We start from the raw sequence: 23,943 nt of genomic DNA, 5'->3' as shown, positions 1-23,943 counted from the left end.
TGCCCTTCTGTCTGGACAGTGCTGATTGGCCCTGTGTCGATCACATGCACCCTCCCAAGAAAAAAAAAAAACTTTCCAACAATACACAACAAACTGAGCATGTGCAGAGTGACTCCAAAGCTCTGTTCTATCAGGAGATGCATTGGGTACAGTGGAAGAAGGGGAGGATCAGAGAAGACGGGATCAAACAGCTTTTTTTACACAATGTGGAGGATTAACTCCTTAGATTCCACAGTGAGTGTAAGAAGCATGCTTTACTGCATATACAGACTGATTTTACTGTTGTGGATTTAGTAACACTTTAACCACTAGTGTAGCCCCAGCTTAAGAAAAGCTAAGGTCCTGCACTAGCTCTCCTCACATTGGAGTAAAGTTGGCCATACATAAGTAGACTTTGTAACAAACATTCATATTAAAATTCTTATCAGTATACTTGATGACATGGCATTTGCTTTTAACATTGGAAATAAGAGCAAATGGACTTTTTTAAACAAAACACACGTTTACTGTTAGAAATGCATTCATTCGAGAGAGCATTTCCATCTGGCTCCTTTGAATGTTCTCAAGACTGCGGTCGAAAGTGAACGTCACCTTGACTCCATTGTAGTCATACTAAACAGAGCTGTGTTAAATTGCATTATTCAGATTATATATATATATATATATATATATATATATATATATACACATCATGCTACTACACTTAAAAAAAAAAAAAAAAAAAAATCTACCTTTTTTAAGATGATGTAGACAGAGTCAAAGATAATTGACAGTAACTTTTACTTTGTTCAGATGGCATCAAGACTGCTTTTTATTTTACAGATATAAACAATTAAAGTCGAGTTTTGTTTTTTTAACCAAGCAGGCTCCCTCCTGAACTGCTGCTCTGCATGTCCATTCCGACATGGAGCTACGGCTCGGCCCTGCCCCCTCTATCTCCTCATTGGCTCGCTGGCTGTAATTGACGGTAGCGTGAGCCAATGGCTCTTGCTGCTGGCTCAGTCAGTGAGAGGGGTGATTCCCTGGAGAGCTGAGACTTTTGTGCACAGGGCTGGATCGCGATGCGGCTCAGGTGTGTATTGGGGGGGCTGCTGCTGCACACACAAGGTTTTAAGGTAAAAAAAACCTTGAGCCTTTAGAACCACTTTAAATTTGATATATTTAAGCATGATGTACAGTAAAATTTAAGCTATTTTGGGAGTATAGTGAGGGAAAAAAGTGTTTTGATCCCCTGCTGATTTTGTACCTTTGCCCACGGACAAAGAAACGATCAGTCTATAATTTTAATGGTAGATTTATTTTACCAGTGAGAGACAGAAAAACAACACAAATCTCCAAAAAAATGCATTTCAAAAAAGTTTTATAAATTTTGATTTGAATTTTTATGAGTGAAATAAGTATTTGATTTCTGGCTCCCGGGTGTCTTCCGATACAGGTAACAAGCTGAGATTGGGAGCACTCTTTTAAAGGGATTGCTCCTAATCTCGGTTTGTTACCTGTATAAAAGATACTTGTCCACAGAAGCAATCAATTAATCAGATTCCAATCTCTCCACCATGGCCAAGACCAAAGAGCTGTCCAAGGATGTCAGGGACAAGATTGTAGACCTACACAAGGCTGGAATGGGCTACAAGACCATCGTCAAGCAGCTTGATGAGAGGGTGACAACATTTGATGGGATTATTCGCAAATGGAAGAAACACAAAACTGTCAATCTTCCTCGGTCTGGGGCTCCATGCAATATCTCACCTTGTAAAGTTTCAGTGATCATGAGAACGGTGAGGAATCAGCCCAGAACTACACAGGAGAATCTTGTCAAGGATTTTAAGGCAGCTGAGACCATAGTCACCAAGAAAACTATTGGTAATACCCTACGCAGTGAAGGGTTGAAAACCTGCAGCGCCCGCAAGGTCCCCCTGCTCAAGAAAGCACATGTACAGGCCCATCTGAAGTTTGCTAACACACATTTGAATGATTTGGAGAAGAACTGGGTGAAAGTGTTAAGGTCAGATAAGACCAAAATCAAGCACTTTGGCATCCACTCGTCTTGCCGTGTTTGGAGGAGGAGGAATGCTGCCTATGACTCCAAGAACACAATCCCCACCGTCAAACATGGAGGTGGAAATATTATGCTTTGGGGGTGTTTTTCTGCTAAGGGGACAGGACAAATTCACTGCATCGAAGGGACCATGTACCATCAAATCTTGGGTGAGAACCTCCCTCCCTCAGCCAGGGCATTGAAAATGGGTCGTGGATGTGTATTCCAGCATGACAATGACCCAAAACACACGGCCAAGGCAACAAAGGAGTGGCTCAAAAAGAAGCACATCAAGGTCCTGGAGTGGCCTAGCCAGTCTCCAGACCCTATTCCCATAGAAGATATGTGGAGGAAGTTGAAGGTTCGAGTTACCAAACGTCAGCTTCAAAACCTTAATGACTTGGAGAGAATCTGCAAAGAGGAGTGGGACAAAATCCCTCTTGAGATGTGTGCAAACCTGGTGGCCAACTACAAAAAAAAATGTCTGGCCTCTTTTATTGCCAACAAGGGTTTTGCCACCAAGTCATGTTTTGCGAAGGGGTCAAATACTTATTTCACTCATTAAAATGCAAATCAATTTATAACTTTTTTGAAATGTGTTTTTCTGGATATTTTTGTTATTCTGTCTCTCACTGTTAAATAAACCTACCATTAAAGTGGTTGTAAACTCTAGAAAAAAAAAAAAACCCTGCAAGACAAAGGCATAATTAACTAGTATGCATTGCATACTAGCTCATTATGAATTACTTACCTGAGATCAAAGCCCCCCACAGCCGTCCTTATACCCCGCTCCAGTGGCCAACATCGCTCCCGGAGTTACTTTCGGGTATCACAGGCTTTGGCACTGTGATTGGCCGGAGCTGCAATGATGTCACTCCCACGCATGCGTGCGGGAGCCGCTGTTAACGGCAGTCTAACTGAAGCAGCTGCACGTGCTGCCATTGCTTCAGTGCGCATGTGCCGATGACGTCAGCACATGCAAATACAGGGGATTTCTCCTTAACCGTGCAGGTTTAGGAGATATTCAGTGTAGCTACAGGTAAGCCTAATTATAGGCTTACCTGTAGAAAAAAGTGGTTGTAAAGGGTTTACAACCACTTTAAAATTATAAACTGATAATTTCTTTGTCAGTAGGAAAACATAAAAAGTCAGCAGGGGAACAAATACTTTTTTTTCCCTCACTGTATTAGTAAATTTAAACACATATATTTTTTTTTATTTTTTTTACATGGGAATGAAGGCGGAGGGAGGAGACATTTTACACTGTGTAGATACCTACATGCATGACTCTATAGTCATGTGGGCTCCTTAGAATGGAAAAAAGAGCAAATGAATGGCGGGGGTGGCACCTGAAAATGTAATAGATGGTGGTAATGGCTGAGCTATTCAATCACAAGCTGCAGTGGGGACACAGACAAGGAGGGAGTGCCAGACAAAGGCAGGATCAACCAGGTTTTTTGCATTTAACAGAAAATAATTTTTCTAGTAGCTAACTGAGATCGCACACTGTTATATAATCACTTTTTAACAATTTGGTTTAATGACACTTTAATGATTAGAAAACCAAACAAACATTCTTAAAATTAAAAATTTCAAACAAAATTCTACTAGTGTTTGGCCACGTTAAGAGTCCAGCTGCCAATCTCTCTGGGGCTTTTATTTATGCCTTAAATTCATAATACTAAAAAAAACTTTTAGTAACAATTATTTTGATGTCTCATCCCAGAGTAGGGCAAGGCGATGTTGATTAGTCCTGTCTCTCCAACAGTTGAGAAGGCTTAGAAAGGTAATGTCACAAGGAAGACACTTGTCTTACTAGCTTCCTCTGTCTACTCTTCTTGGATGGTGCTCTACATTAAATATGTATACGTTGAAATATTAAATTATGATGTTATAACAATGTAAGCAGTGGTGTACATACAAATCATGAGGCCCCATAGCAAAATTTTGATGGGGCCCCCACCACTGCTTTCTGATAAAATCTCTGCAGCACCTGGAATTTAACATACCAAGCCCCTTTATCACTGGTGACTGGTAGTGTTTAATGAACACATTTGTAATGCCTAAATACTGGTGGCCTGCACATCCCTCGTATAAAGAAATTGCGCTCAGAAAAAGTAAATAAAGCAGCTGGCACACCAATCAATAAAAATTGTACAATAAATGTAAATCAAAAAGTGCAGCGCTAATTCAATAATGATCAATAAATACCATGAAGCATAATTTATATGCAGCAAGTTCAAATAAATAAGTGCAGAAAAAAGTGACAGTACAAAATTGAAATCTTCATCCACACATAGTTTCTTCATAGATGGTGACACCACAGTGATCCACCACTATATATTTCATCCTCATTTCTCACCTTTAGAATTGCAGTGTGTTTGTTCTCTAGAAGACACCATTCTCAATGTTGAAGTTATTTGTGTTTGCCTGTCCTAGAAATGCTGGTAAGCGTATTTGATTAAATATCTGGTGGTCGATCACTGTGGTTTCTCTATCTATAAAGAAACCAAGTGTGGATGACGATATCACTTGCCACTTTTGGACTGTCACTTGTTTCTGCGCTTGTTTATTTGGACTTATGTGTATTATGTTTTGTGGCAATCATTGATCATTATTGGATTACTGCTGTGCTTTTTGATTTATGTTTGTGGTACACCTTATGGCTGCATTTATACCTGAGCGTAGCATCTTTAAACATTTTCTCTGGTGTTTTATATGAGCAATTTTGGTGCATTTTTGTGAGCGACTTGCACGTTTTTAATGCACGATTTTTGAGCTTTGGTGTTTTTTTATTAGCCAATAGAGAAAATTCATCTGTTGCTTCATTTGTTGCTAGGTATTTCAGCTTTTTTTAGCTTGTATTTCTTTTTTTATTATTAATTTCTTTTATTTTTTTTCCGTTCAGGTAAGGGGTTAGGTTAGGATTAGGAGTTGGGGTTAGGGTTATTTCTTTTTTTTTTTGTTCAGGTGTTAATACTACTACTAATAATAATAATTATAAATGAATAAATACATGTAAAATACAGAAATATTTATAAATAAATTCAATAAATGAATACTAGGTAATAATAAATAACTAACCCATAACCTTAAACCCTAACCCTTAAAAAATAAATTAAAAAAATACATAAATAACTAACACAAAATAAACACATAATAATAATAATATTTTTCCGGGTTTCGGTGTTGATTATTATTTATTTTTATAACCATTATTATTTAATATATTTTAAGTTCAGGGGTTAATTTTTATTTGTGTATTACATATTATTTATTTTATTTGTGATGATTTTTAGTTATTTGTGTATTTATTTTACATTTATTTATTCATATATTATTACTATTTTATTTTTTAGATTTTTTAATTTGAGCAGAAAATTGCACAAAAACACACGACTGCACACAAAAAATGCACGAATGGCACGTTTCCATTCATTTCTATGGGAATAAAAATGCTCAAATCTGCCCGATTCGAGTTACAAAAAGAGCTCCAGCACTTTTTTGAGCTTCAGGCATATTTGGCTTCAGGTGACTTGGAGTGGGGATTTGAACCATCGCCATATTGAATAATTGATTTTTCTTTTTTCTTTTCTCCTCCAGTGTTTTGGAGCTTCAAGCTACTATACACTGAGGTGTGAATCGGGCCAGTGTTAATTTTGTCGACTAAAACGACTAAAACATTTTGGTGGACTAAATGAATACTATTTTAGTTGACTAAAAAACAACTAAAACTAAAATATTTGAGATGACTAAAATACGACTAAAACTAAAATGGCATTTTAGTCAAAAGACTAAAATTGGGACTAAAACTAAAATGGCATTTTAGTCAAAAGACCAGGACTAAAACTAAATTGCAATTTGAGTCAACTAAAATGTACTGGAGATTTAGTCGACTAAATTTTAGTCCTAAGACTAAAACTAAGTTGAAATTTGCTGCCAAAATTAACACTGAATGGGGCCTATACGTGGATGGCTGAGGCAGGTTTTCGAACAACAAAATAGTAACCAAAATACTTCTTCTGTCTGTGAACTAAAATGGCTTAAGAAGTATTAAAAGGACAAATCTTAAGCTTTAATTTAGTCCTTTTATAACAGCACTACATTGTTGCACAATAAATTACTTAACAATGTAATGAAAGCTTTTTAGAATGCTGTGTATTTTTTGAATGCAGCACTACAAAGACAAACAAACTGAAAAACCCCTGAAAATAGGTTTATATATAAATGGTAAAAAATGCAGAAATAGGAAGATTGGAAGAGTAGCGTTAATAAAAAACGAATGGGGTTAAAGTTGAAGAAAAGCTTTAAATATAACTATTCTTAAAAAATTTCCCCCAACCTGACACAACCACACACTTATCCTAACCTGTATAAAAAAGATAAGTGTACTTGCCTATTTTAAATAGGGCTGCAACTAACCATTATTTTCATAGTCGATTAGTTGGCCGATATATTGCTTTGATTAATTGGATAATAACCTTAAAAGTGTGGTGCAAAATTTTAGTTAATATGTAAAGTTTAAAAAAGGGCAATTTATTCTTAAATATCTCTATGCAGTGGTAAATATAAATAACCAACTATATGGTTAGGGAGCAAAACCTCTTATCCACTCTGAGAATAACAGACACAAGAGCTATACTGTATATATTATCCCTTTCATGACTAAGCCTATTTTTGAAATTTTGTGTTTACAAGTTAAAATTTGTATTTTTTGCTAGAAAATTACTTAGAACCCCCAAACATTATATATATATTTTTTAGCAGAGAATCTAGAGAATAAAATGGCGATTGTTGCAATATTTTATATCACACGGTATTTGTGCAACGGTGTTTTAAACGCAAACTTTTGGGAAAAGGGACACTTTCATGAATTTTAAAAAATCCAAAACAGTAAAGTTACCCCAATTTTTTTGTATAATGTGAAAGATGATGTTACGCCGAGTAAATAGATACGAAACATGTCACGCTTTATAATTGCACGCACTCGTGGAATGGCGACAAACTACGGTACCATAGGTGACGCTTTAAATTTTTTTTACAGTTACCAGGTTAGAGTTACAGAGGAGGTCTAGTGCTAGAATTATTGCTCTCGCTCTGACGATCGCGGCGATACCTCACATGTGTGACTTGAACACCGTTTACATATGCAGGCGCGACTTTTGTATGCGTTTTCTTTGCTGCACGAGCTCGTGGGGACAGGGGCGCTTAAATTTTTTTTTTTTTCTTATTTATTTTTTTTTTATAAATTGTGTTTAAAACAAAAAAAATTTTTGATCACTTTTATTGCTGTCACAAGGAATGTAAACATCCCTTGTGACAGTAATAGGTGATGACAGGTACTCTTTATGGAGGGATTGGGGGTCTAAAAGACTTGCACTTCACAGTATTCAGATCACCGAAAACGGCGATTCTGAATACTGTGTATCTTTTTAAAACCGGCGCCATTGGCAGCTAAGTAAATGGGAAGTGACGTCATGACGTCGCTTCCGTGTTTACAATTAGAAGGCTGTAACGAAGCCGCCCACAGCTTTATTCCAGCCCGCCCCCAGCTGCCGGAGGCAGCTGATTGGTCACCGGCCTCCCGATGGCACGGGAGGCCCGGTAAGAGCGGCGGGAGGTGGAGACGTCCCCTCCCGCTCCTCCGGTATAACAGCCGAGCGGCTTTTAGCCACATCGGTTGTTATATCTGGATAGCCGATCGCCCGCTGTAAACAACGGTACCGGGATGATGCCTGCAGCTGCGGGCATCATCCCGGCATAACCCCGGAAAGCTGAGTACGCACATCTGCGTACGCTCGGCGGGAAGGGGTTATTAGAGGTTGAATCTGGTAGACATCATCAGACACGGTGATCAAATTTTTTATGTAACCACTTGCTGTCTGGCTCACGGCCGATATACGTCGGCAGAAGGGCACGTACACTCATATTAACATACCTGTACGTTGCCCTTTAAGAAGCGGTTTGCGGGCGCGCGCCCGCCACAAGCTCTGTGAGTGTGATGGCGGGTCCCGCGGACTCGATGTCCGTGGGGATACCCGCAATTGTCTCAGGGAGAGGAAGAAAAGGGAAATGCTGATTGTAAACAAACATTTCCCCGTTCTGCCTAGTGACACTGAGACTGATCACCGCTCCCTGCGATAGGGAGCGGTGATCAGTGTCGTGTCACACATATCCCAGCCCCCCCACAGTTAGAATCACTCCCTAGGACACACTTAACCCCTTCACTGCCCCCTAGTGGTTAACCCCTTCACTGCCAGTCACATTTACACAGTAATTGTGCTGTGTAAAGTAAAATGCATTTTTAATCGCAATGATCGCTGTATAAATGTGAATGGTCCCAAAATAGCGCCAAAAGTGTCCGATCTGTCCATCATAATGTCGCAGTCAGGATAAAGATCCCTGATCGCTGCCATTACTAGTAAAAAAAAAAAATTATTAATAAAAATGCCATAAAACTATGCCCTATTTTGTAAACGCTATAACTTTTGCGCAAACCAATCAAACGCCTATTGCAACTTTTTTTTTGCCAAAAATATGTAGAAGAATACGTATCGGCCTAAACCAAGGTAAAAAAATGTTTTTTTATATATATTTTTAGGGATATTTATTATAGCAAAAAGTAAAAAATAATGCGTTTTTTTTTTTTTTTTTTTCAAAATTGACGCTATTTTTTTGTTTATAGCGCAAAAAATAAAAACCGCAGAGGTGATCAAATACCACCAAAAGAAAGTTCTATTTGTGGGTAAAAAAGGACATCAATTTTGTTTGGGAGGCACGTAGCACGACTGCGCAATTGTCAGTTAACTCGACGGTGCCGAATCGCAAAAAGTGTTCTGGTCTTTGGCCAGCAAAATGGTCCAGTGCTTAAGTGGTTAAAGAAAAAAAAATGAAAGACTGTTTTACCGATTAGACAGAACTGTAATATATTATATGCTGGCCATACAAAAACAATGTCTTCCTTCAAAAAAAAATGGCATTTTAAGAACGTTCATTTGACTTTCTAATCGTTAGTGGGGTCAAAGCGACATTCTTTTCAACCACAGTGATAGGAAGATTCGAAGGAGCAGAATAGAAAACTTTTTGGTCAAAGGAATTTTCACACAGTGTATATGGTTTTCGTTCAGAAATTACATTCTTTTTAAAACTGAATGTTAAAAGCAAGTGAAATTTTCAAATGACATTCTTTCATTCAGCGAATGTACAAAGATTTTTTGTATGAATATCCTCGTCCAAAAATCTATACGTGTATGGCCAGCATAAGCCTCAGTTCACACCTATGCAGTTTGCTTTTTGCTGTACATTTTGCATTTTTGCACTAGCGATAGTGCTGCAATTAGCGTTTTACATTTTTTATGCTTTTTTTTTTTTTTTTTGGGCCAATTTTGGGCAGATTAAAAAAAACGCAAATTGCTGCAAAAGCACACTACATGCTTTTCTGCAGCTTCTCCATTGAAGTCTATTGAACCAAAAAAAAAGCACAGTTTTTCATTGAAAAAAGTCCCTGACCCTTTCCAAATATGCAGCGGCTGAAAAAAGCAAAGATGTGAACAAGTCCCATAGGAAACCATGTTAAATGAACTGTAGTGCGTTTCTGCAAAAAGCACCAAAAAAAAAGCGCATAGGTGTGAACCAGGCCTAAGACGTTTGGGAGCAGCAGCTTGCTTTTTTTTTCGTATCACCTGTCATCACGGGGTTAAAAAAACAAGAATTAGCCCTTTTATAGTACAAAAAGAGCAGATAATCGCTACTATAAGGGGTTCATTTATACTGTGAAATAGTGAAGGTAATAAAAAAAAAAAATGTACATACATACATACATACATACATACATACATACATACCCAGAAGTAGGATATACAGTATGGGCATTTTAACTAGGAGTCGGACATGAATCTATATGAAGGGTGGAAGGGAAATCTAAATCTTTTATATTGAAGTAGTACTAAAAGCTGAGAATTTTTTTTTTTTTTTTAATGGATATAATCATTTTAAATATAATGCACAATACTGGTAAAAGTTTATTTTAAATGTAATTGTAATGCCTTATATTGCCTCCAGTCTATCAGCCTCCACCTTCTCTGGGTTCAGATTCTGATCTGCCCTGCACACAGTCTTTAAGGTATATATTTTTTTAAACAACAAACATGTCATACTTGCTCTGTGTAATGGTTTTGCACAGAGCAGCCATAATTCTCCTCTTCTGGGGTCCCCCACCGACGTTTTAGGCTCCTCCTGCCTTCAGAGTGCCCCAGTAGCAAACTGCAAAGTGTAATATAGAGTACCCCAATAGCAAGGTAAAAAAAACTTCTGCCTTTAGAACCACTGACTTCCTGCCCAGGACTACATGTCCCATGAGGTATTGCTCCTCACACATTCACAAGTTTTTAGGCACTTACTGACATGTATGGACAGTGTATTGAGCTGCATGTGCAGTGCACTGTATTTCCTGATATATAAACAAATAATTAATTCTGTATGCAGGCCAACTAATCGGCTGGCCGATTAATCGATTATGAAATTAATTGACAAACTATTTTCATCGATTAGTTGTTGATTCGTTTTCTCGGCCCTAATTTTAAATGTACTCCAGTCTGGTTGTGTGATCCTGCAGCTCCAGCTTTCCTGTGTCACTGAGCAACTGCTGCGGGAGAGAGGCGGAAGCACTGACAATGGCTGGGCCATGGGAGCCTTTGGGTGACATCACGGAAGTTACATCCATTATAGAGCACTCCTTTGCACAGGGCTGCAGGATCACATGACCAGCACGGATTGAAAAAAGTTAAGTACAGGGATGATCATCTCTCTCTTTTTTTTTTTTTTTTTTTTTTTTTTTTTTGTTAATAGGTTTGGCAGGAGAGCTAGGAAAAGGGGGAGGGAACATTTTTTTAGGAATAGTTATAGTTTTTTTCACTTTGATAGTTTAGTTAAACAGGAACACAGTTCATTAAAAAAACCTAACCAATATACATTGTAGCAGTCTTGTTCTCTTGTTCCAGTGAATTTATGAATGAACCCCACAAACATGGTTTGCTGAGGTCATTCATACCGGAGCACAGATAACTGCATCTGATATACAGAGTAGTACCTAGCTGTCAAACTCCCAGTGAAGCCCTGCTGATTACACAAGGAAAGACACAATCCCAGAGTAATCTGTAAGTTCTGCCATCACTTCCACAGCCACATCTCATTCAGTGGCTCAGAAGCAGCTTTCGTTGCGCCTGTCCACATGTAATCAGCAGGAATTGCCTGTAAATTTGACAGCCAGGCTATACTGTGTCTGTGCGTTCCTGCAGAGCTTGGTTTGACAGCTTAACTCTGCTGTATGTGTCAAGAGTTGCTTTAGAGTGCTATTTGAGCTCTGCAAATCTGCAAATTACAGGAGAGATGATTTCCTATGGTAAATGCTTTTGGTACAGCTTGGCCTTGTTCCCTAGGGAATCAATCAGCTCCCCTTCCAGTGGCACCCCCCCCCCCCCCCCCATCCATGCATCCAGCCCCCTGATCCACATGCAGGGGCGTCGGACCATGGATTCCAATTGGGGGGGGGGGGTTTTCTTTGAAGCACGTGATTAGAGCCAGAGCATTACGCTCCAAGCCCATCCAGTTGTTTTGTGACATAGCGAATTAATATTCGCTATCGCCACTTGGATCCTCCTGGCTAATCAGGAAGCCTGATCCGTCACCCGATTGGCTGAAGGACAGTCGATCTTTCTGAATGCCTAGGAGGACGCAAGAGGATCACACTAGGACACTCCGCCTGTTACCTAGATGAGGTAAGTGCCAGGCTTACCCCATCTGTCCTCCCATGCCAGGGGGGTTGAGAGTGCCACTGACAGATGGGGGGGGGGGGTGGTGGTGGTTGTTTGCCGCCACCACAGTCCCCTTCCACTGCTTAGGGGCTTTACCTGGTGTGTGAACTGTTATGGTGCAGTCTTAATGTCATAAACTCTTTTGTAATGTTAGAATATAGTACATTATGATGTAATATGAATTTTGTAAACATTATCCATTGAGGAGAGCAGTCGGTGTTTGTACATATTAAACTGGAAAATTCAAGATTTAGCTTGCAAAAAAATCAGCTGATGACCATATATGTTTGGGCTTGGTAAATGAAGATTTAAGCATGAAGAAATTAGTTTAGGAATTAATGTCATATCTCTAGTTTATGAATTTGTATTGTTCACTTTATGTAATTGCAGTATGTGTAGAACTGAGAAAATTAGCTTGATTTTATATTTAAAATCAAAACTCAACGCCAGAAATGTACATACTTTATCTACGTAACAAAAGCTATTTTATTTTCTTAAAGATCTTTCCAAGCTAAAGTTCGTCAAGGGGCAATATCCTGCTTTCTGTCTACAATAAAGTCCATTGAAAAGAAAGTTCTTTATGGCTATTGGTCAGCCTTTGTCCCAGATATTCCTGGCTTAGGAAGTCCACAATCTGTGTCTCTCATGACCGTTATACTTAAAGACTATTCTCCAAAGGTATGCATGGCTTATAAATTAAAAAAAATCAACAAACATATACAAACTTATCCAGTGTCTACATCCTGAATATTTTCTCAACATGAAACCTGTAGATGGGCATATTTTCTGCCATTAAAGAGGTCCAGTCTGGGAAAAAAAAAAAAAAAAAAAAAAAAAAGGGAAAGTCAACATCTACAAATACTGTAGCTGCTGACTTTTGATATACAGACACTTACCTGTCCAGGAATCCTACGATGTCTGCACCCCTAGCCGATTTGTCAATTATAGTAAGGGAAACCGGAAGTGAAGCCTTGCGACTTCACAGCCTGTTTCCTACTGGGCGTCACGCTGCTCTTTCTGAATGGTCCCGCCGTCTTCTGGGATCTCTGTGTGTCCCAGAAGGCAGCCGGGGGCTGGTGGAGGGGTCGGAAATGTCATTGATCATTGTGCGGTGATCTTATCTGGAAGTGGGAGCGGGTACCTGTTCAAACCAGGTACTCGCGCATGCCCCCCCCCCCAAAAAAAAGTGCCAAATGTGGCAGTGGAGGGGGGGGGGTTTCGAACAAGCGGAGCTTCCTCTTTTGGGTAGCGTTCCATTTTAAGTGGTTAATTTAATAGTAACTCCACTTTTGTTGAGGAAAAAAAACAAACCCCTCTGGATGATCTATGTACATTGCAGATATGTTAACTTTGTTGCAGATTCCTGTTTCTTCTCTGAAGAAAAAGCTGTTTTTCTATGTCTTTCGGATACTGATTCTGAATAGGAGCGACTTTTTATTAATAAACCCTTTAGGAGAATCTCAACAAATTCATATTTTGTTGCAGAGGATGCCTAAAATTTGACCTGTATCTTGGTGCAGACTTTTGGGAAAACTAGTGAGCCAATCAAACGAGCAGGAAATTATATTTCTTGGGGGGGGGGGGGGGGGTCTGTACACCACCTGTGTAAAGGACACCTCCAGGTTGCCATATTACAGCGCTGCAGATTAAAAAGGAAAGGTAATTTTTAATAACCTTCAACAACAACACAACTTGTGTCACAAATCATATGTGCTATATATTTTTTAAAATTACATTTCCTATATATATATTTTCTACAAAAGTGAAGTTACTCAAGTGTTGCATACCGTCGTCTGATCAATTTAAAGGCTTATCACATTTTTTTAAAATTTGATGCATACAAGGTAGACCCGGTTTTGTCTTTTGGCTAAATGTTATATAATAATTCACCTTACATTAATTATTTTTTCCAGTAACCATTTTTATGCTTTCAGACTCGTGCTTGTGCACTCCAAGTCCTTTCTGCCATATTGGATGGATCAAAGCAGTTTCTTTCTGTTGCTGATGATGCAAGTGAATATAAACAATCCTTTACTCCTTTTTCAGTCACCATTGCCTCAAGTATAAGGGAACTGCACAGATGTTTGCTGCTAGCAATGGTTGCTGAGTCTTCAGCACAAACACTCACTCAAATAATTAAGGTCTGTATGTATGCTCATTTTAGTAGCACCGTGAAATGTGTCACGACAAAATGTGTGTTGACAGGGGTACTTATGTGGGGTGAGACCTAATTAGAATTAGACCTAATTAGAATAGAGTTGTATATTTTAGATTACAGTCGTGTCTTAACACAGCACAAATGATTATTGCTAGTCTGCTCCTGTATTAATGTTCATACAGACCAGGTTATTTTCACCTGAAACTTATATTAGCTAAATGCATTACCCTACTACCAATATAAATGGCAATACAGAGTGTGGCATTTTTTTTATACAGATTTTTACGGAAGATTATTTAGAACTAATAAAGTAAAAAAAAAAAAAAATTATATATATATATATATATATATATATATATAATTTTTTTTTTTTTTACTTTATTAGTTCTAAATAATCTTCCGTAAAAATCTGTATAAAAAAAATGCCACACTCTGTATTGCCGGTATATATATATATATATATATATATATATATATATATATATATATATAATATATATAATAAAAAAATTACCAGTTACACTTACTGGTAACGGTGTTTCTAGGAAATCTTCCAGGACGGCACACCTGAGATGACTGGTCTCACCTGACAGGAAACACAATCAACAGAGTTTAAAAGGCCCCACCCTTCCCTCTGTCCCTCAGTTATGACAAAGTATTAGTCTGCACCAGTGCAAGAAGGTACATTTCGTGATAATTAAATATCAGCACAAAAGGGTACGGAAATAGGCCTGCCATCCTGGAAGATTTCCTAGAAACACTGTTACCGGTAAGTGTAACTGGTAATTTTCTCCAGTCATCTTCCACACCTGAGACGATGAACAAGAAGCTCAGGCCTACCTTAGGGTGGAACCACCGCCTGTAGGAACGCCAGTTCCTGAGGTGACAACAACTCCAGCCTCTAGTGCCTCAGAAAGGTGTTTTGGCTCGTCCATGTGGCTGCCCTGCAGATGTGGTCAATAGATGCGCCTGCCCTTTGCCCAGGAGGTCACCAGTGATCTAGTCAAGTGAGCCTTAATGTGAGCTGGAATTGGCTTACCTGAGTACTCGTAGGCCACAGAGAGAACCTGTTTTATCCACCTTGCTATAGTCGGCTTGGAGGCCTGCAGACCATTTCTCTGGCCACAGAAGCTAATCAGTAGATGGTTGAATCTTCTAAAGGCTTTAACTCTCTCCAGATAGACAAGTAGACATCGTCCGACGTCTAGCAAATTAAATTCTTTCTCTCTCTCATTCTTGGGGTTCTCACAAAATGAGGGAAGTACAATCTCCTGTGACCTGTGGAAATTTGAGGTCACTTTAGGCAGGCACAGAGGATCCTGTCTGAGGATTACCCTATCCTCTAAGAGCAACAAAAACAGCTCTTTAATTGTCAGAGCCTGTAAGTCACCAACCCTCCTGGCTGTCATAATTGCCAAAAGGGAGACAATTTTAAGGGAAAGGAATTTAACTGTAATCTGAGCCACCGGCTCAAAGGGCCTTTTAGTTAGGACATCTAGTACCAGGGACAAGTCCCACTGTGGAAACCTGTTTGTCTTTACCGGGGTTACTCTTTCCCTGGCTAACAAAAATCTTTTAATGAGAGGGTTCATTGCGAGTCTACTATGCAAAAACACGGATAGGGCCGTGACCTGAACCTTGAGAGTATTAACTGCCAAGCCCTGGTCAACTCCCTCTTGAAGGAATTCCAGGACTGTCGGTATCGTTTGGAGAGTGCCCTCTCTAGCTTGAGTCCAATGAGAAAAGACCTTCCAAACCTTAGCGTAAATTTAGCTGGTGACAGGCTTCCTACTTAGCAGTGGGGTATGAATCATCTTCTCTGAACAGCCCCTATTCCTGAGGATCTCCCTCTCAAGCACCAGCCCATCAGGGAAAGGAACCCTGGGTCGAGATGTGATATCCTCTGCCAGGGACCAGTTCTACATCTGCACAGGAGATGCAACGGAGGGACGATCGATCACCTCACCAAGGTGGGGAACCATGCCCTCCTTAGACACCTGGGTGCGATTAGAATGGGCCAACAGTCTATCTGAGATAACTTCTGTAACACCGGAGGGATGAGTACCAAGGGAGGGAACGCATATGCCAGGCTGAACTTGCAGCTCTGGGCTAAAGCATCCACCCCCTGGGCGCCCTGTTCCCTGGCAAGAGAGAAGGACTTTCGGACCTTCCTGTTCTTCCTGCAAGCAGATCGATCTCTGGTCTGCCAAAATGTTCGCTTACAAGCAAGAACACCTTGCTGTTTAGCTCCCACTCTCCCTGATGAATGGGCTGCCTGCTGAGGAAGTCCGCCTGTATATTGAGGAGATTCTCCTCTCTGCCTCCTCCAGTATCCCCTGGGTTAAACTCGTTAGCCTCCGGGACCTTGTTCCTCCCTGGTGGTTTAAGTAGGACACTACCACAGCGTTGTCTGAGAAGACCTGTACTTCTCTCCCCCGGATCTGGTCCCCGAAAACCTCTAAGGCTTTTCCGACCGCCAGGAGTTCCCTGACATTGGAAGAGGCCCTGCTCTGACTTTGGTCCCAAGGACCCTGGGCACAGAGATCTCCTAAGTGAGCTCCCCATCCCCAGGCACTCGCGTCGGTTGTCACGCTCAACGGAACTTGTTGGGCCCAGGACCGAACCCCCCGACAGGTTTCTCGAACTGAGCCACCAGTCCAGGGAGTCTCTTACCTCCACTGGGAGAGAAACCCTTACATCCAGGGATTCCCTTCTCCCGTCCCAGGAGGAGAGAAGGAATCCCTGGAGAGCCCGAGAATGGAGTTGGGCCCAGGGCACCGCTGGGATGCATGATGTCATTACCCCCAGAATTCTCACGATTGACCTCAAAGAGAGCCTCCTAGGTTGGCGAAGTGTGGACACTGCCCCCCGCACCCTTATGATCTTTTCCTGGAGGAGGAAAATCTTTTGAGCCACCGAGTCCACTAGGTACCCTAAGTACATCTTGGACTGCAAGGGATCCAGGGAGGACTTATCCTGGCTGATCATTCAACCTAGGGATTCTAAAGTGGCCATCACCTTGTCCCGGTCTGACCGGAGCTGTTGCAGGACCGGATTATAAATAAGCATATCGTCCAAATAAGGGATCAAGGCTACTCCCTGGAGGTGAAGAAATTAAATCACCTCGGCGAGAACCTTTGTAAAGATTCTCAGACTGGCCGTAAGGCAGAAGGGGAGTGCCCTGAATTGCCAATGTTGGACGCCCTGCCCTGACTGAACCGCAACCCAAAGAAACTTCTGGTGTTTCTGGGCAATGGGGGCAAGGATTACACCCTTTTGTTTGCCCTTCCCGAACCCCCACTTCCTACCCGTTTCCTTCTTACCCTTAAAACAGGTTTTTTTGGGTTTGGTTAGGAACTTTTTGCCCTTCTCAGTCACCCGGGAAAGGACTTGCTCCAAATCGGTTCCGAAGAACAGAGAGCCCTTAAAGGGTATACCGCAAAGACGAGACTTAGAGGTATAATCTCCATCCCACGCCTTTATCCAAAGAGCTCTCCTAGCAGAGTTCAAGAGAGCTGCAGATTTTGCGGTTGTTCTTACAGTCTCTACCGCTGCGTCTGCCAGATAGGCTACCGCCTTTCCGATCACCTCCAGGGAATCCAATACCTCCTTGGATTTGGACCCACGCGAGACATGGTCTACCAATTTACTGACCCATGAGTCTGCATTCTTGGCAACACAGGCGGAAGCCAATGCAGGTCCCATAGCTGCTGCATTGGTGTCCCAGGCCCTAGGCAGCAGGGTCTCTGATCTCCTATCCATTTGATCCTGGATGTTGCCGGAATCTTCAAAGGAGAGGTCCGAGTGCTTGGATACTTGGGCTAGGGAAGCATCCAGCCGCGGTACCTTAAAGAACTTTTCCTCTTCTTCCTCACTGAAGGGACATCTACGTTTCCACGTCTTGAGCCTGAGTACCTTCTGCTCAGGTTCCTTCCGCTCTCTCAGGATTATGTCCTTGAGAGATTGGTGGACCGGAAGGGAATTAGACTGAGGTCTCCCCAGTCCCTATACAATCTATCCTGAGCTGAGACCTGCGAGGATGGCTGTTGAATATCCTCAGACGCATAAATTGCTTTGAGGAGGCCCTCCATGCCATCGGCAGAGAAGAGGTACCTTCCAGGCCTAGCTTCCTCACTTTGACTATCCTGGTCCAAATCTTCCCCCTCTTCTGGAGAGCTCTGCTCTGAGGCCTCTGCTTCCTCCTCATCAGAGTAACAAGGTTTCTATTGTATATTTAAATAAACAAATAAGATTTATAAGACCCGGTTCACACAGGGGCGGCTTCAAATTCGCCCGACTCTGAAGCCGCCTTGTACAGCGGGACTTCAGCATGGCTTGCAAAACGACTTCTATATAGAAGTCAATGCAAGCCGCTCCGAAGTCACTCCAAAGTAGTACAGGAACCTTATTCTAAGTCAGAGCGACTTGAGTCGCTCCTATTAGAATGGTTCTATTGTACAGAATGGAGCGTGACTTGTGTGAACCGGGTCTAAGGGTATGCTAAACCAGTGTTTCTCAACGCCAGTCCTCAAGGCGCCCCAACAGGTCATGTTTTCAGGATTTTCCTCAGATGAAACAGCTGTGGTAATTACTAAGGCAGTGAAACTGATCAAATCACCTGTGAAAAATTAATGGAAAGCCTGAAAACAAGACCTGTTGGGGGTGCCTTGAGGACTGGAGTTGAGAAACACTGTGCTAGACCCTCCTCACTCTGACACATTTCACCCAAACGGAGTCTGACTGATCCCTATGTGTTTGACACATAGTGAGATGGGGCAATCTCCATCCAGCTGGTGCCCCAGTCCACTGACAAGCAGAGGAGCATCAGTTTTCCCTCTGAAGGTTTAAGATGACTTCTTTGTTATGGTTTACATACACTAGAAGTACAGTTTTTTTTTAAATGTTTTTTTTGTTTTACTGAGGCTGTTCTATCCATATTGCATACTCTGCTATTATTACAGCTGGCTTTACTACCTGAAGCAGGTTTTCAAGAAAGCATCTCAACGTTTTTTTGGTTTTATTTTAAACATTTCTGTAGATGGTGTAACATGAATGGATGTCTTTTTGTGAGTGCTTTTAAAAAATTGCTTGCAGCATTAAATTAAATCAGAGACCTAAAAAAAAAACTGCAAGTGCTACTTTTATTTGTTCCATCTTGTAACAACAGATGCTCAGAAAATAATGAACCCTTTTTTTTTCTGTTGGCCTCCAAGGCAAATGGATTAACTGATGGGGGTTAAATGGCTTTCACAGAAGACGAGACAGTTTGATATTAAACATAAAAATTCATCATCCTTTCTTTTCTACCTCTTTGATTATCTGCCATAGGGGATTGCATTTCTTAACTGCCATGAGCACAAGAATTAGCAAGGTCTTCTACAAGCTGATTATTTTCTTTAATGGAAGGATTTCTTTTGTCAAGCTGACCTCTTCTGTTTTGTCAAGCTGCTTTTAATGGACCGGAATCAGCATGGGGAATGCATTGTCCTCTGCCTTCATTTTGGTTATGAGATTGTGTTGCGATTATTCACATAGCACCTACAGCAATTAAATTTATCTTTCTCTGATAGAAGCACTTTTGGTATATTTTATGGTTATTGAATATGAGCTGATGATCACAAGAGCTCAGTGTAGTCAGTACATTAAGAAAGTAGTCATTCCAAATATCTTAACATGTATGTACAGTATAAAACTCCTGCAAATTTATTTTTTTGCTATCTGTGTACCATTGGGGAAATCTCCAGTCACTTCCTGTGCCAGAGGGACACCAGAAAGGTAGAGCAAATCTCTCAAAGTAAGGGAGTTTACCCTCTTGTACAATTGTTCTTGGACCAGGTATTCTTTTTGAAGATTTCCCCACAGCTCTTGTTCTAGGGACACCGAAACAAATAGACATATGGCGAATCTCCCAAATGGGGACACAGACAACAGTAAAAACATAATAGAGGGTCTAACCCTCACCCTTTCCAGCACTTCAAAAAACTTTTAAAATATAAAAAAAAAATGCTTTTACTGTAATTTTTTCCAATCTATGTTCATGCAATTTGCACACCCCTTGTACTTCAAAATGTAATCAACAAAGTCTGCTGATTAAAATATCACATTGGTGTGACTTTATTGTGACATACACTACTGTGTAAACGTTTTTTAGGCAGGTGTGAAATAATGCTGTAAATTAAGAATGCTTTCAGAAATAGAAGTGTTATTGGTTTTATTTTTTATCAATAAACAAAAGTAAACAGAAGGGAAATCCAAATCAAATCAATATTTGGTGTAACCACCCTTTGGCTTCAAAACAGCATCATTTCATCTATGTACACTTGCACATAGTTTTTGAAGGAACTGGGCAGGTAGGTTGTTCCAAACATCTTGGAGAACTACTCACAGTTCTTCTGTGGATGTAGGACTCCTTGTTCTTTTTTTACATGGAAGATGGTTCTTAATGATATTGGCTGTAAGTTTGGGGGTCATTGCAGAATACATTTGGGGACAATCGCACGCCTCCCTGTTAGTATAACATGATGGATAAGTATCTGCCTGTATTTCTTAGCATTGAGGACACCATTTATCCTGACTAAATCTCCAACTCTATTTGCATAAATGCAGCTCCAAGCTTGCAAGGAACCTCCACTATGCTTCAATGTTGCCTGCAGACACTCATTATTGTACTGCTCTCCAGCCCTTCAGCGAACAAACTGCCTCCTGCTACAGCCAAATATTTCAGATTTGACTGCTCAGCCTAGAGCACCTGTTGCCATTTTTCTGCACCCCAGTCCTTATGTTTTCATGCATTGTTGAGTCTCTTAGACTTGTTTCCACATCAGAGGTATAGCTTTTTTTGGTTGCAATTCTTCCATGAAGACCTCTTCTATGGACAGGAGATGGGTGTATGTGGGTCCCACTATTATTATTATTATTATTATTATTCAGGATTTATATAGCGCCAACAGTTTACGCAGCGCTTTACAATATAAAAGGGAGACAATACAGTTATAATACAATACAATACAATAGGATTAAGAGGGCCCTGCTCAGAAGAGCTTACAATCAGTTTCCTTCAATTCTGTAAGCATGATGTGTCTTCATCTGCTGCACTTTACTTGGCCGACCACGGTCTGTGGTCCTCGGCGTTGTCCGTTTCTTTGTGTTTCTTCAAAAGAGCTTGAACAGCACATCCCAGCCTAGTCTGCTTTGAAATCTGGCTGATGCAGTATAACTACCTTGTGAAGATAATCAGAGGGATCAGCGCTTAGAATATGTGTGACTGCTGCCTCCCTATAAGAAAGTCCCACCTAGGTGAAACCCAATCAAAATGTAAAAACGCAAAAAGGGAAATGGCGCTGTACTAATGAAAAAACATATGTGTGTGTAACTCTTGATGATGTGTGTACCACAAAATAAACATATATATGTGTGAACATATACATAAGGTGTACAAAACTGTGTATATCCACCCAGAACAAAGTTCTACCTATCACGTGAAAAAGTGACGTGTGCTTGAAATATATGTGCAAAGGGTAAAGGATAAAAAAGGATATAAAAAAATAAAATATAAATACAAATATGTGAAGGTGTATATAAAAGAATGCAGTCAATAAGTAATTAACTTCAGCTGATATAAATAATACCTGTCAGCCAACACTGATATGAAATATAAACATATAGGCTCAATAGACTGCTGTGGATGATATACAATAATAATCCAGTTGAGTCGAGTCACATCGAGTCCGCGGGACCCGCGACCCGACTCACAGAGCTCCCAGCCGGCGCATGCAATGGCACGGCGGCAAATTCAAAGGAACGTACAGGTACGCCCATTTGCCCAGCTGTGCCATTCTGCTGACGTACATCGGCATGCGCCGGTCGGGAACCGGTTAATGGCTGTTTTTTTTTTTTTTTTATCCCACATATGAAACTGATGATCATTAGCACCTGCTTGGTATAATTGGTTATACATACACCTGACTCTAATGCTACAAAATCCCTGACTTTGTGCAAGTGTAAGAATGTATGCTGCTTTGAAGCCATAAGGGTAGTCATACCAAATATTTGATTTCGATTTTTCTTCTGTTCGCTCACTTTGCATTTTGTAAATTGATAAAAATAAACAATTAAAATATATATTTTGAAAGCATTTTTACAGAATTTCTTCACACCTGCCTAAAACTTTTGCACAGTACTGTATCTGAATATTATAATATAATATAATCAGTCTAACATATTTTTTGTTTGTGGTGAATGGTGATATCTTATGCATATCTATATTAGTATATTATTTACCATTGTTCTGCTATATAAAGCATTTTATCTCTCTGATTATTGCAGTGCCTTGCAAATTTGGTATCCAATGCCCCTTATCATCGACTAAAACCAGGTCTACTTACTAGAGTATGGAACTATATTAAACCGTACATCCGCAATAAAGGTTGGCAAACTTTTTACTTTATATGTAAAAAAAAAAAAAAAAAAAAAGTACTAATTTTTATTTTTTTGGCCTGGCTTTTTGTGCTTTTCTTTCAAAAGTGAAATTCTCCTGGGTCTTCCTTTGAGCCCACTGTCACTCAAAAAGCAAATTATGGTGCGATCAGACATTGATGTACCTTTCACCATGAAGTTCAGCTTGTGCCTCTCTGGAATTTTTCCTTGGCTCTTTGTCTACTATTTGCACTATCTTTCTGCTTAGTCTTGGTCGATTTTCCTCTTGCAGCCATTTCTAATGAGGTTGGCTACACTCCCATGGACCTTAAACTTCTTGATTAACATTTGTTGGTGTAGTTACATGAAAGATGGTCTTATAGCCTTTACCTTTGACATGCTGGTCTCTAGTTTTCTTTTTGATCTCAGACAACTCTTTTTTGCTTTCCCTGGCCCAAATGTACAAAATATTGTTGCGCTGCTATAAAAAATAAATATAAAAATAGCAGCCAGCATCAACAGTGTAGTGACAATGTGAAAGAAACTAGAATATGTATAGGAATGCAGCACTAAACATGAAAAATATATATACACAATACAATGCATATATATGGCAAACAAATTTTCAACGTGATGGTATGGAAAACATATGTGAAAATAAGGAGGGGTGAGCTTCAAAGGGAAACATTATAGTTCATAATCGCATGAATGTCCATCAATTTAAACAACATGTGTATTTCGATGTAAAAAAAGAAGAATAAATAATATAGGTGCAATGTGAATCGCAAAGGTGATCTTCCTGTATTAGGCATCCACAGGTGAAAGTAGAAGGAGCAAATACGCTTACCGGAAAGGGTGGACACGTTTGCCGTATGGCAAGGTGTCATTCAGGCTTGTGGATCAACCGATCCAGGTAGATGCTTGCGGAAAGGCGTATGCAACAGGTTCAACTGGTTCCTTTCTGACGACCATAGGCGACCTGGGAATTTCTGATGTTCAGGGTATGTATTTTCCCACGCTTGCCGAGTAAAAGCCATACCCTCTGGTCATCTATTTGCCGGGAAGGTGACTATATACATACCCTGAACATCAGAAATTCCCAGGTCGCCTATGGTCGTCAGAAAGGAACCAGTTGAACCTGTCGCATACGCCTTTCTACTTTCACCTGTGGATGCCTAGTACAGGAAGATCACCTTTGCGATTCACACTGCACCTATATTGTTTATTCTTCTTTTTTGACATAGAAGAACACATGTTGTTTAAATTGATGGACATTCATGCGATTATGAACTATAATGTTTCCCTTTGAAGCTCACCCCTCCTTCTTATTTTCACATATGGTTTCCATACCATCACGTTGAAAATTTGTTTGCCATTTCCCTGGCTCATATTCAGTGTAGTGCACATGATTTTATCAAACAGCAGAGTAATTACTTTTCTCCATTTAAAAAGACCGATTATAAGGTTGAAGAACTGTGTTACTAATTACAGTAAGCTATTTAAAATATTACACTGATCCA

General features: G+C 40.2%; 1 protein-coding gene across 3 annotated transcripts in view; it reads left to right on the top strand.

The window, feature by feature from the left end:
* HEATR6 (HEAT repeat containing 6) overlaps positions 1-23,943 on the top strand; it is a 158,529-nt gene that overhangs the window by 67,477 nt on the left and 67,109 nt on the right. For all 3 annotated transcript variants that reach the window (XM_073616080.1, XM_073616082.1, XM_073616081.1), the window contains 3 exons: positions 12,351-12,528; positions 13,785-13,991; positions 22,334-22,433. In XM_073616080.1, coding sequence (XP_073472181.1) covers positions 12,351-12,528; positions 13,785-13,991; positions 22,334-22,433 — 485 coding nt within the window. The remainder of the gene's footprint in view (positions 1-12,350; positions 12,529-13,784; positions 13,992-22,333; positions 22,434-23,943) is intronic.

This window comes from Aquarana catesbeiana, linkage group LG02 (assembly GCF_042186555.1).
Source record: "Aquarana catesbeiana isolate 2022-GZ linkage group LG02, ASM4218655v1, whole genome shotgun sequence".
NCBI lineage: Eukaryota > Metazoa > Chordata > Amphibia > Anura > Ranidae > Aquarana > Aquarana catesbeiana.
Note: the sequence above shows the minus strand (reverse complement) of the source record. Positions and strands in the feature narration are given on the sequence as shown.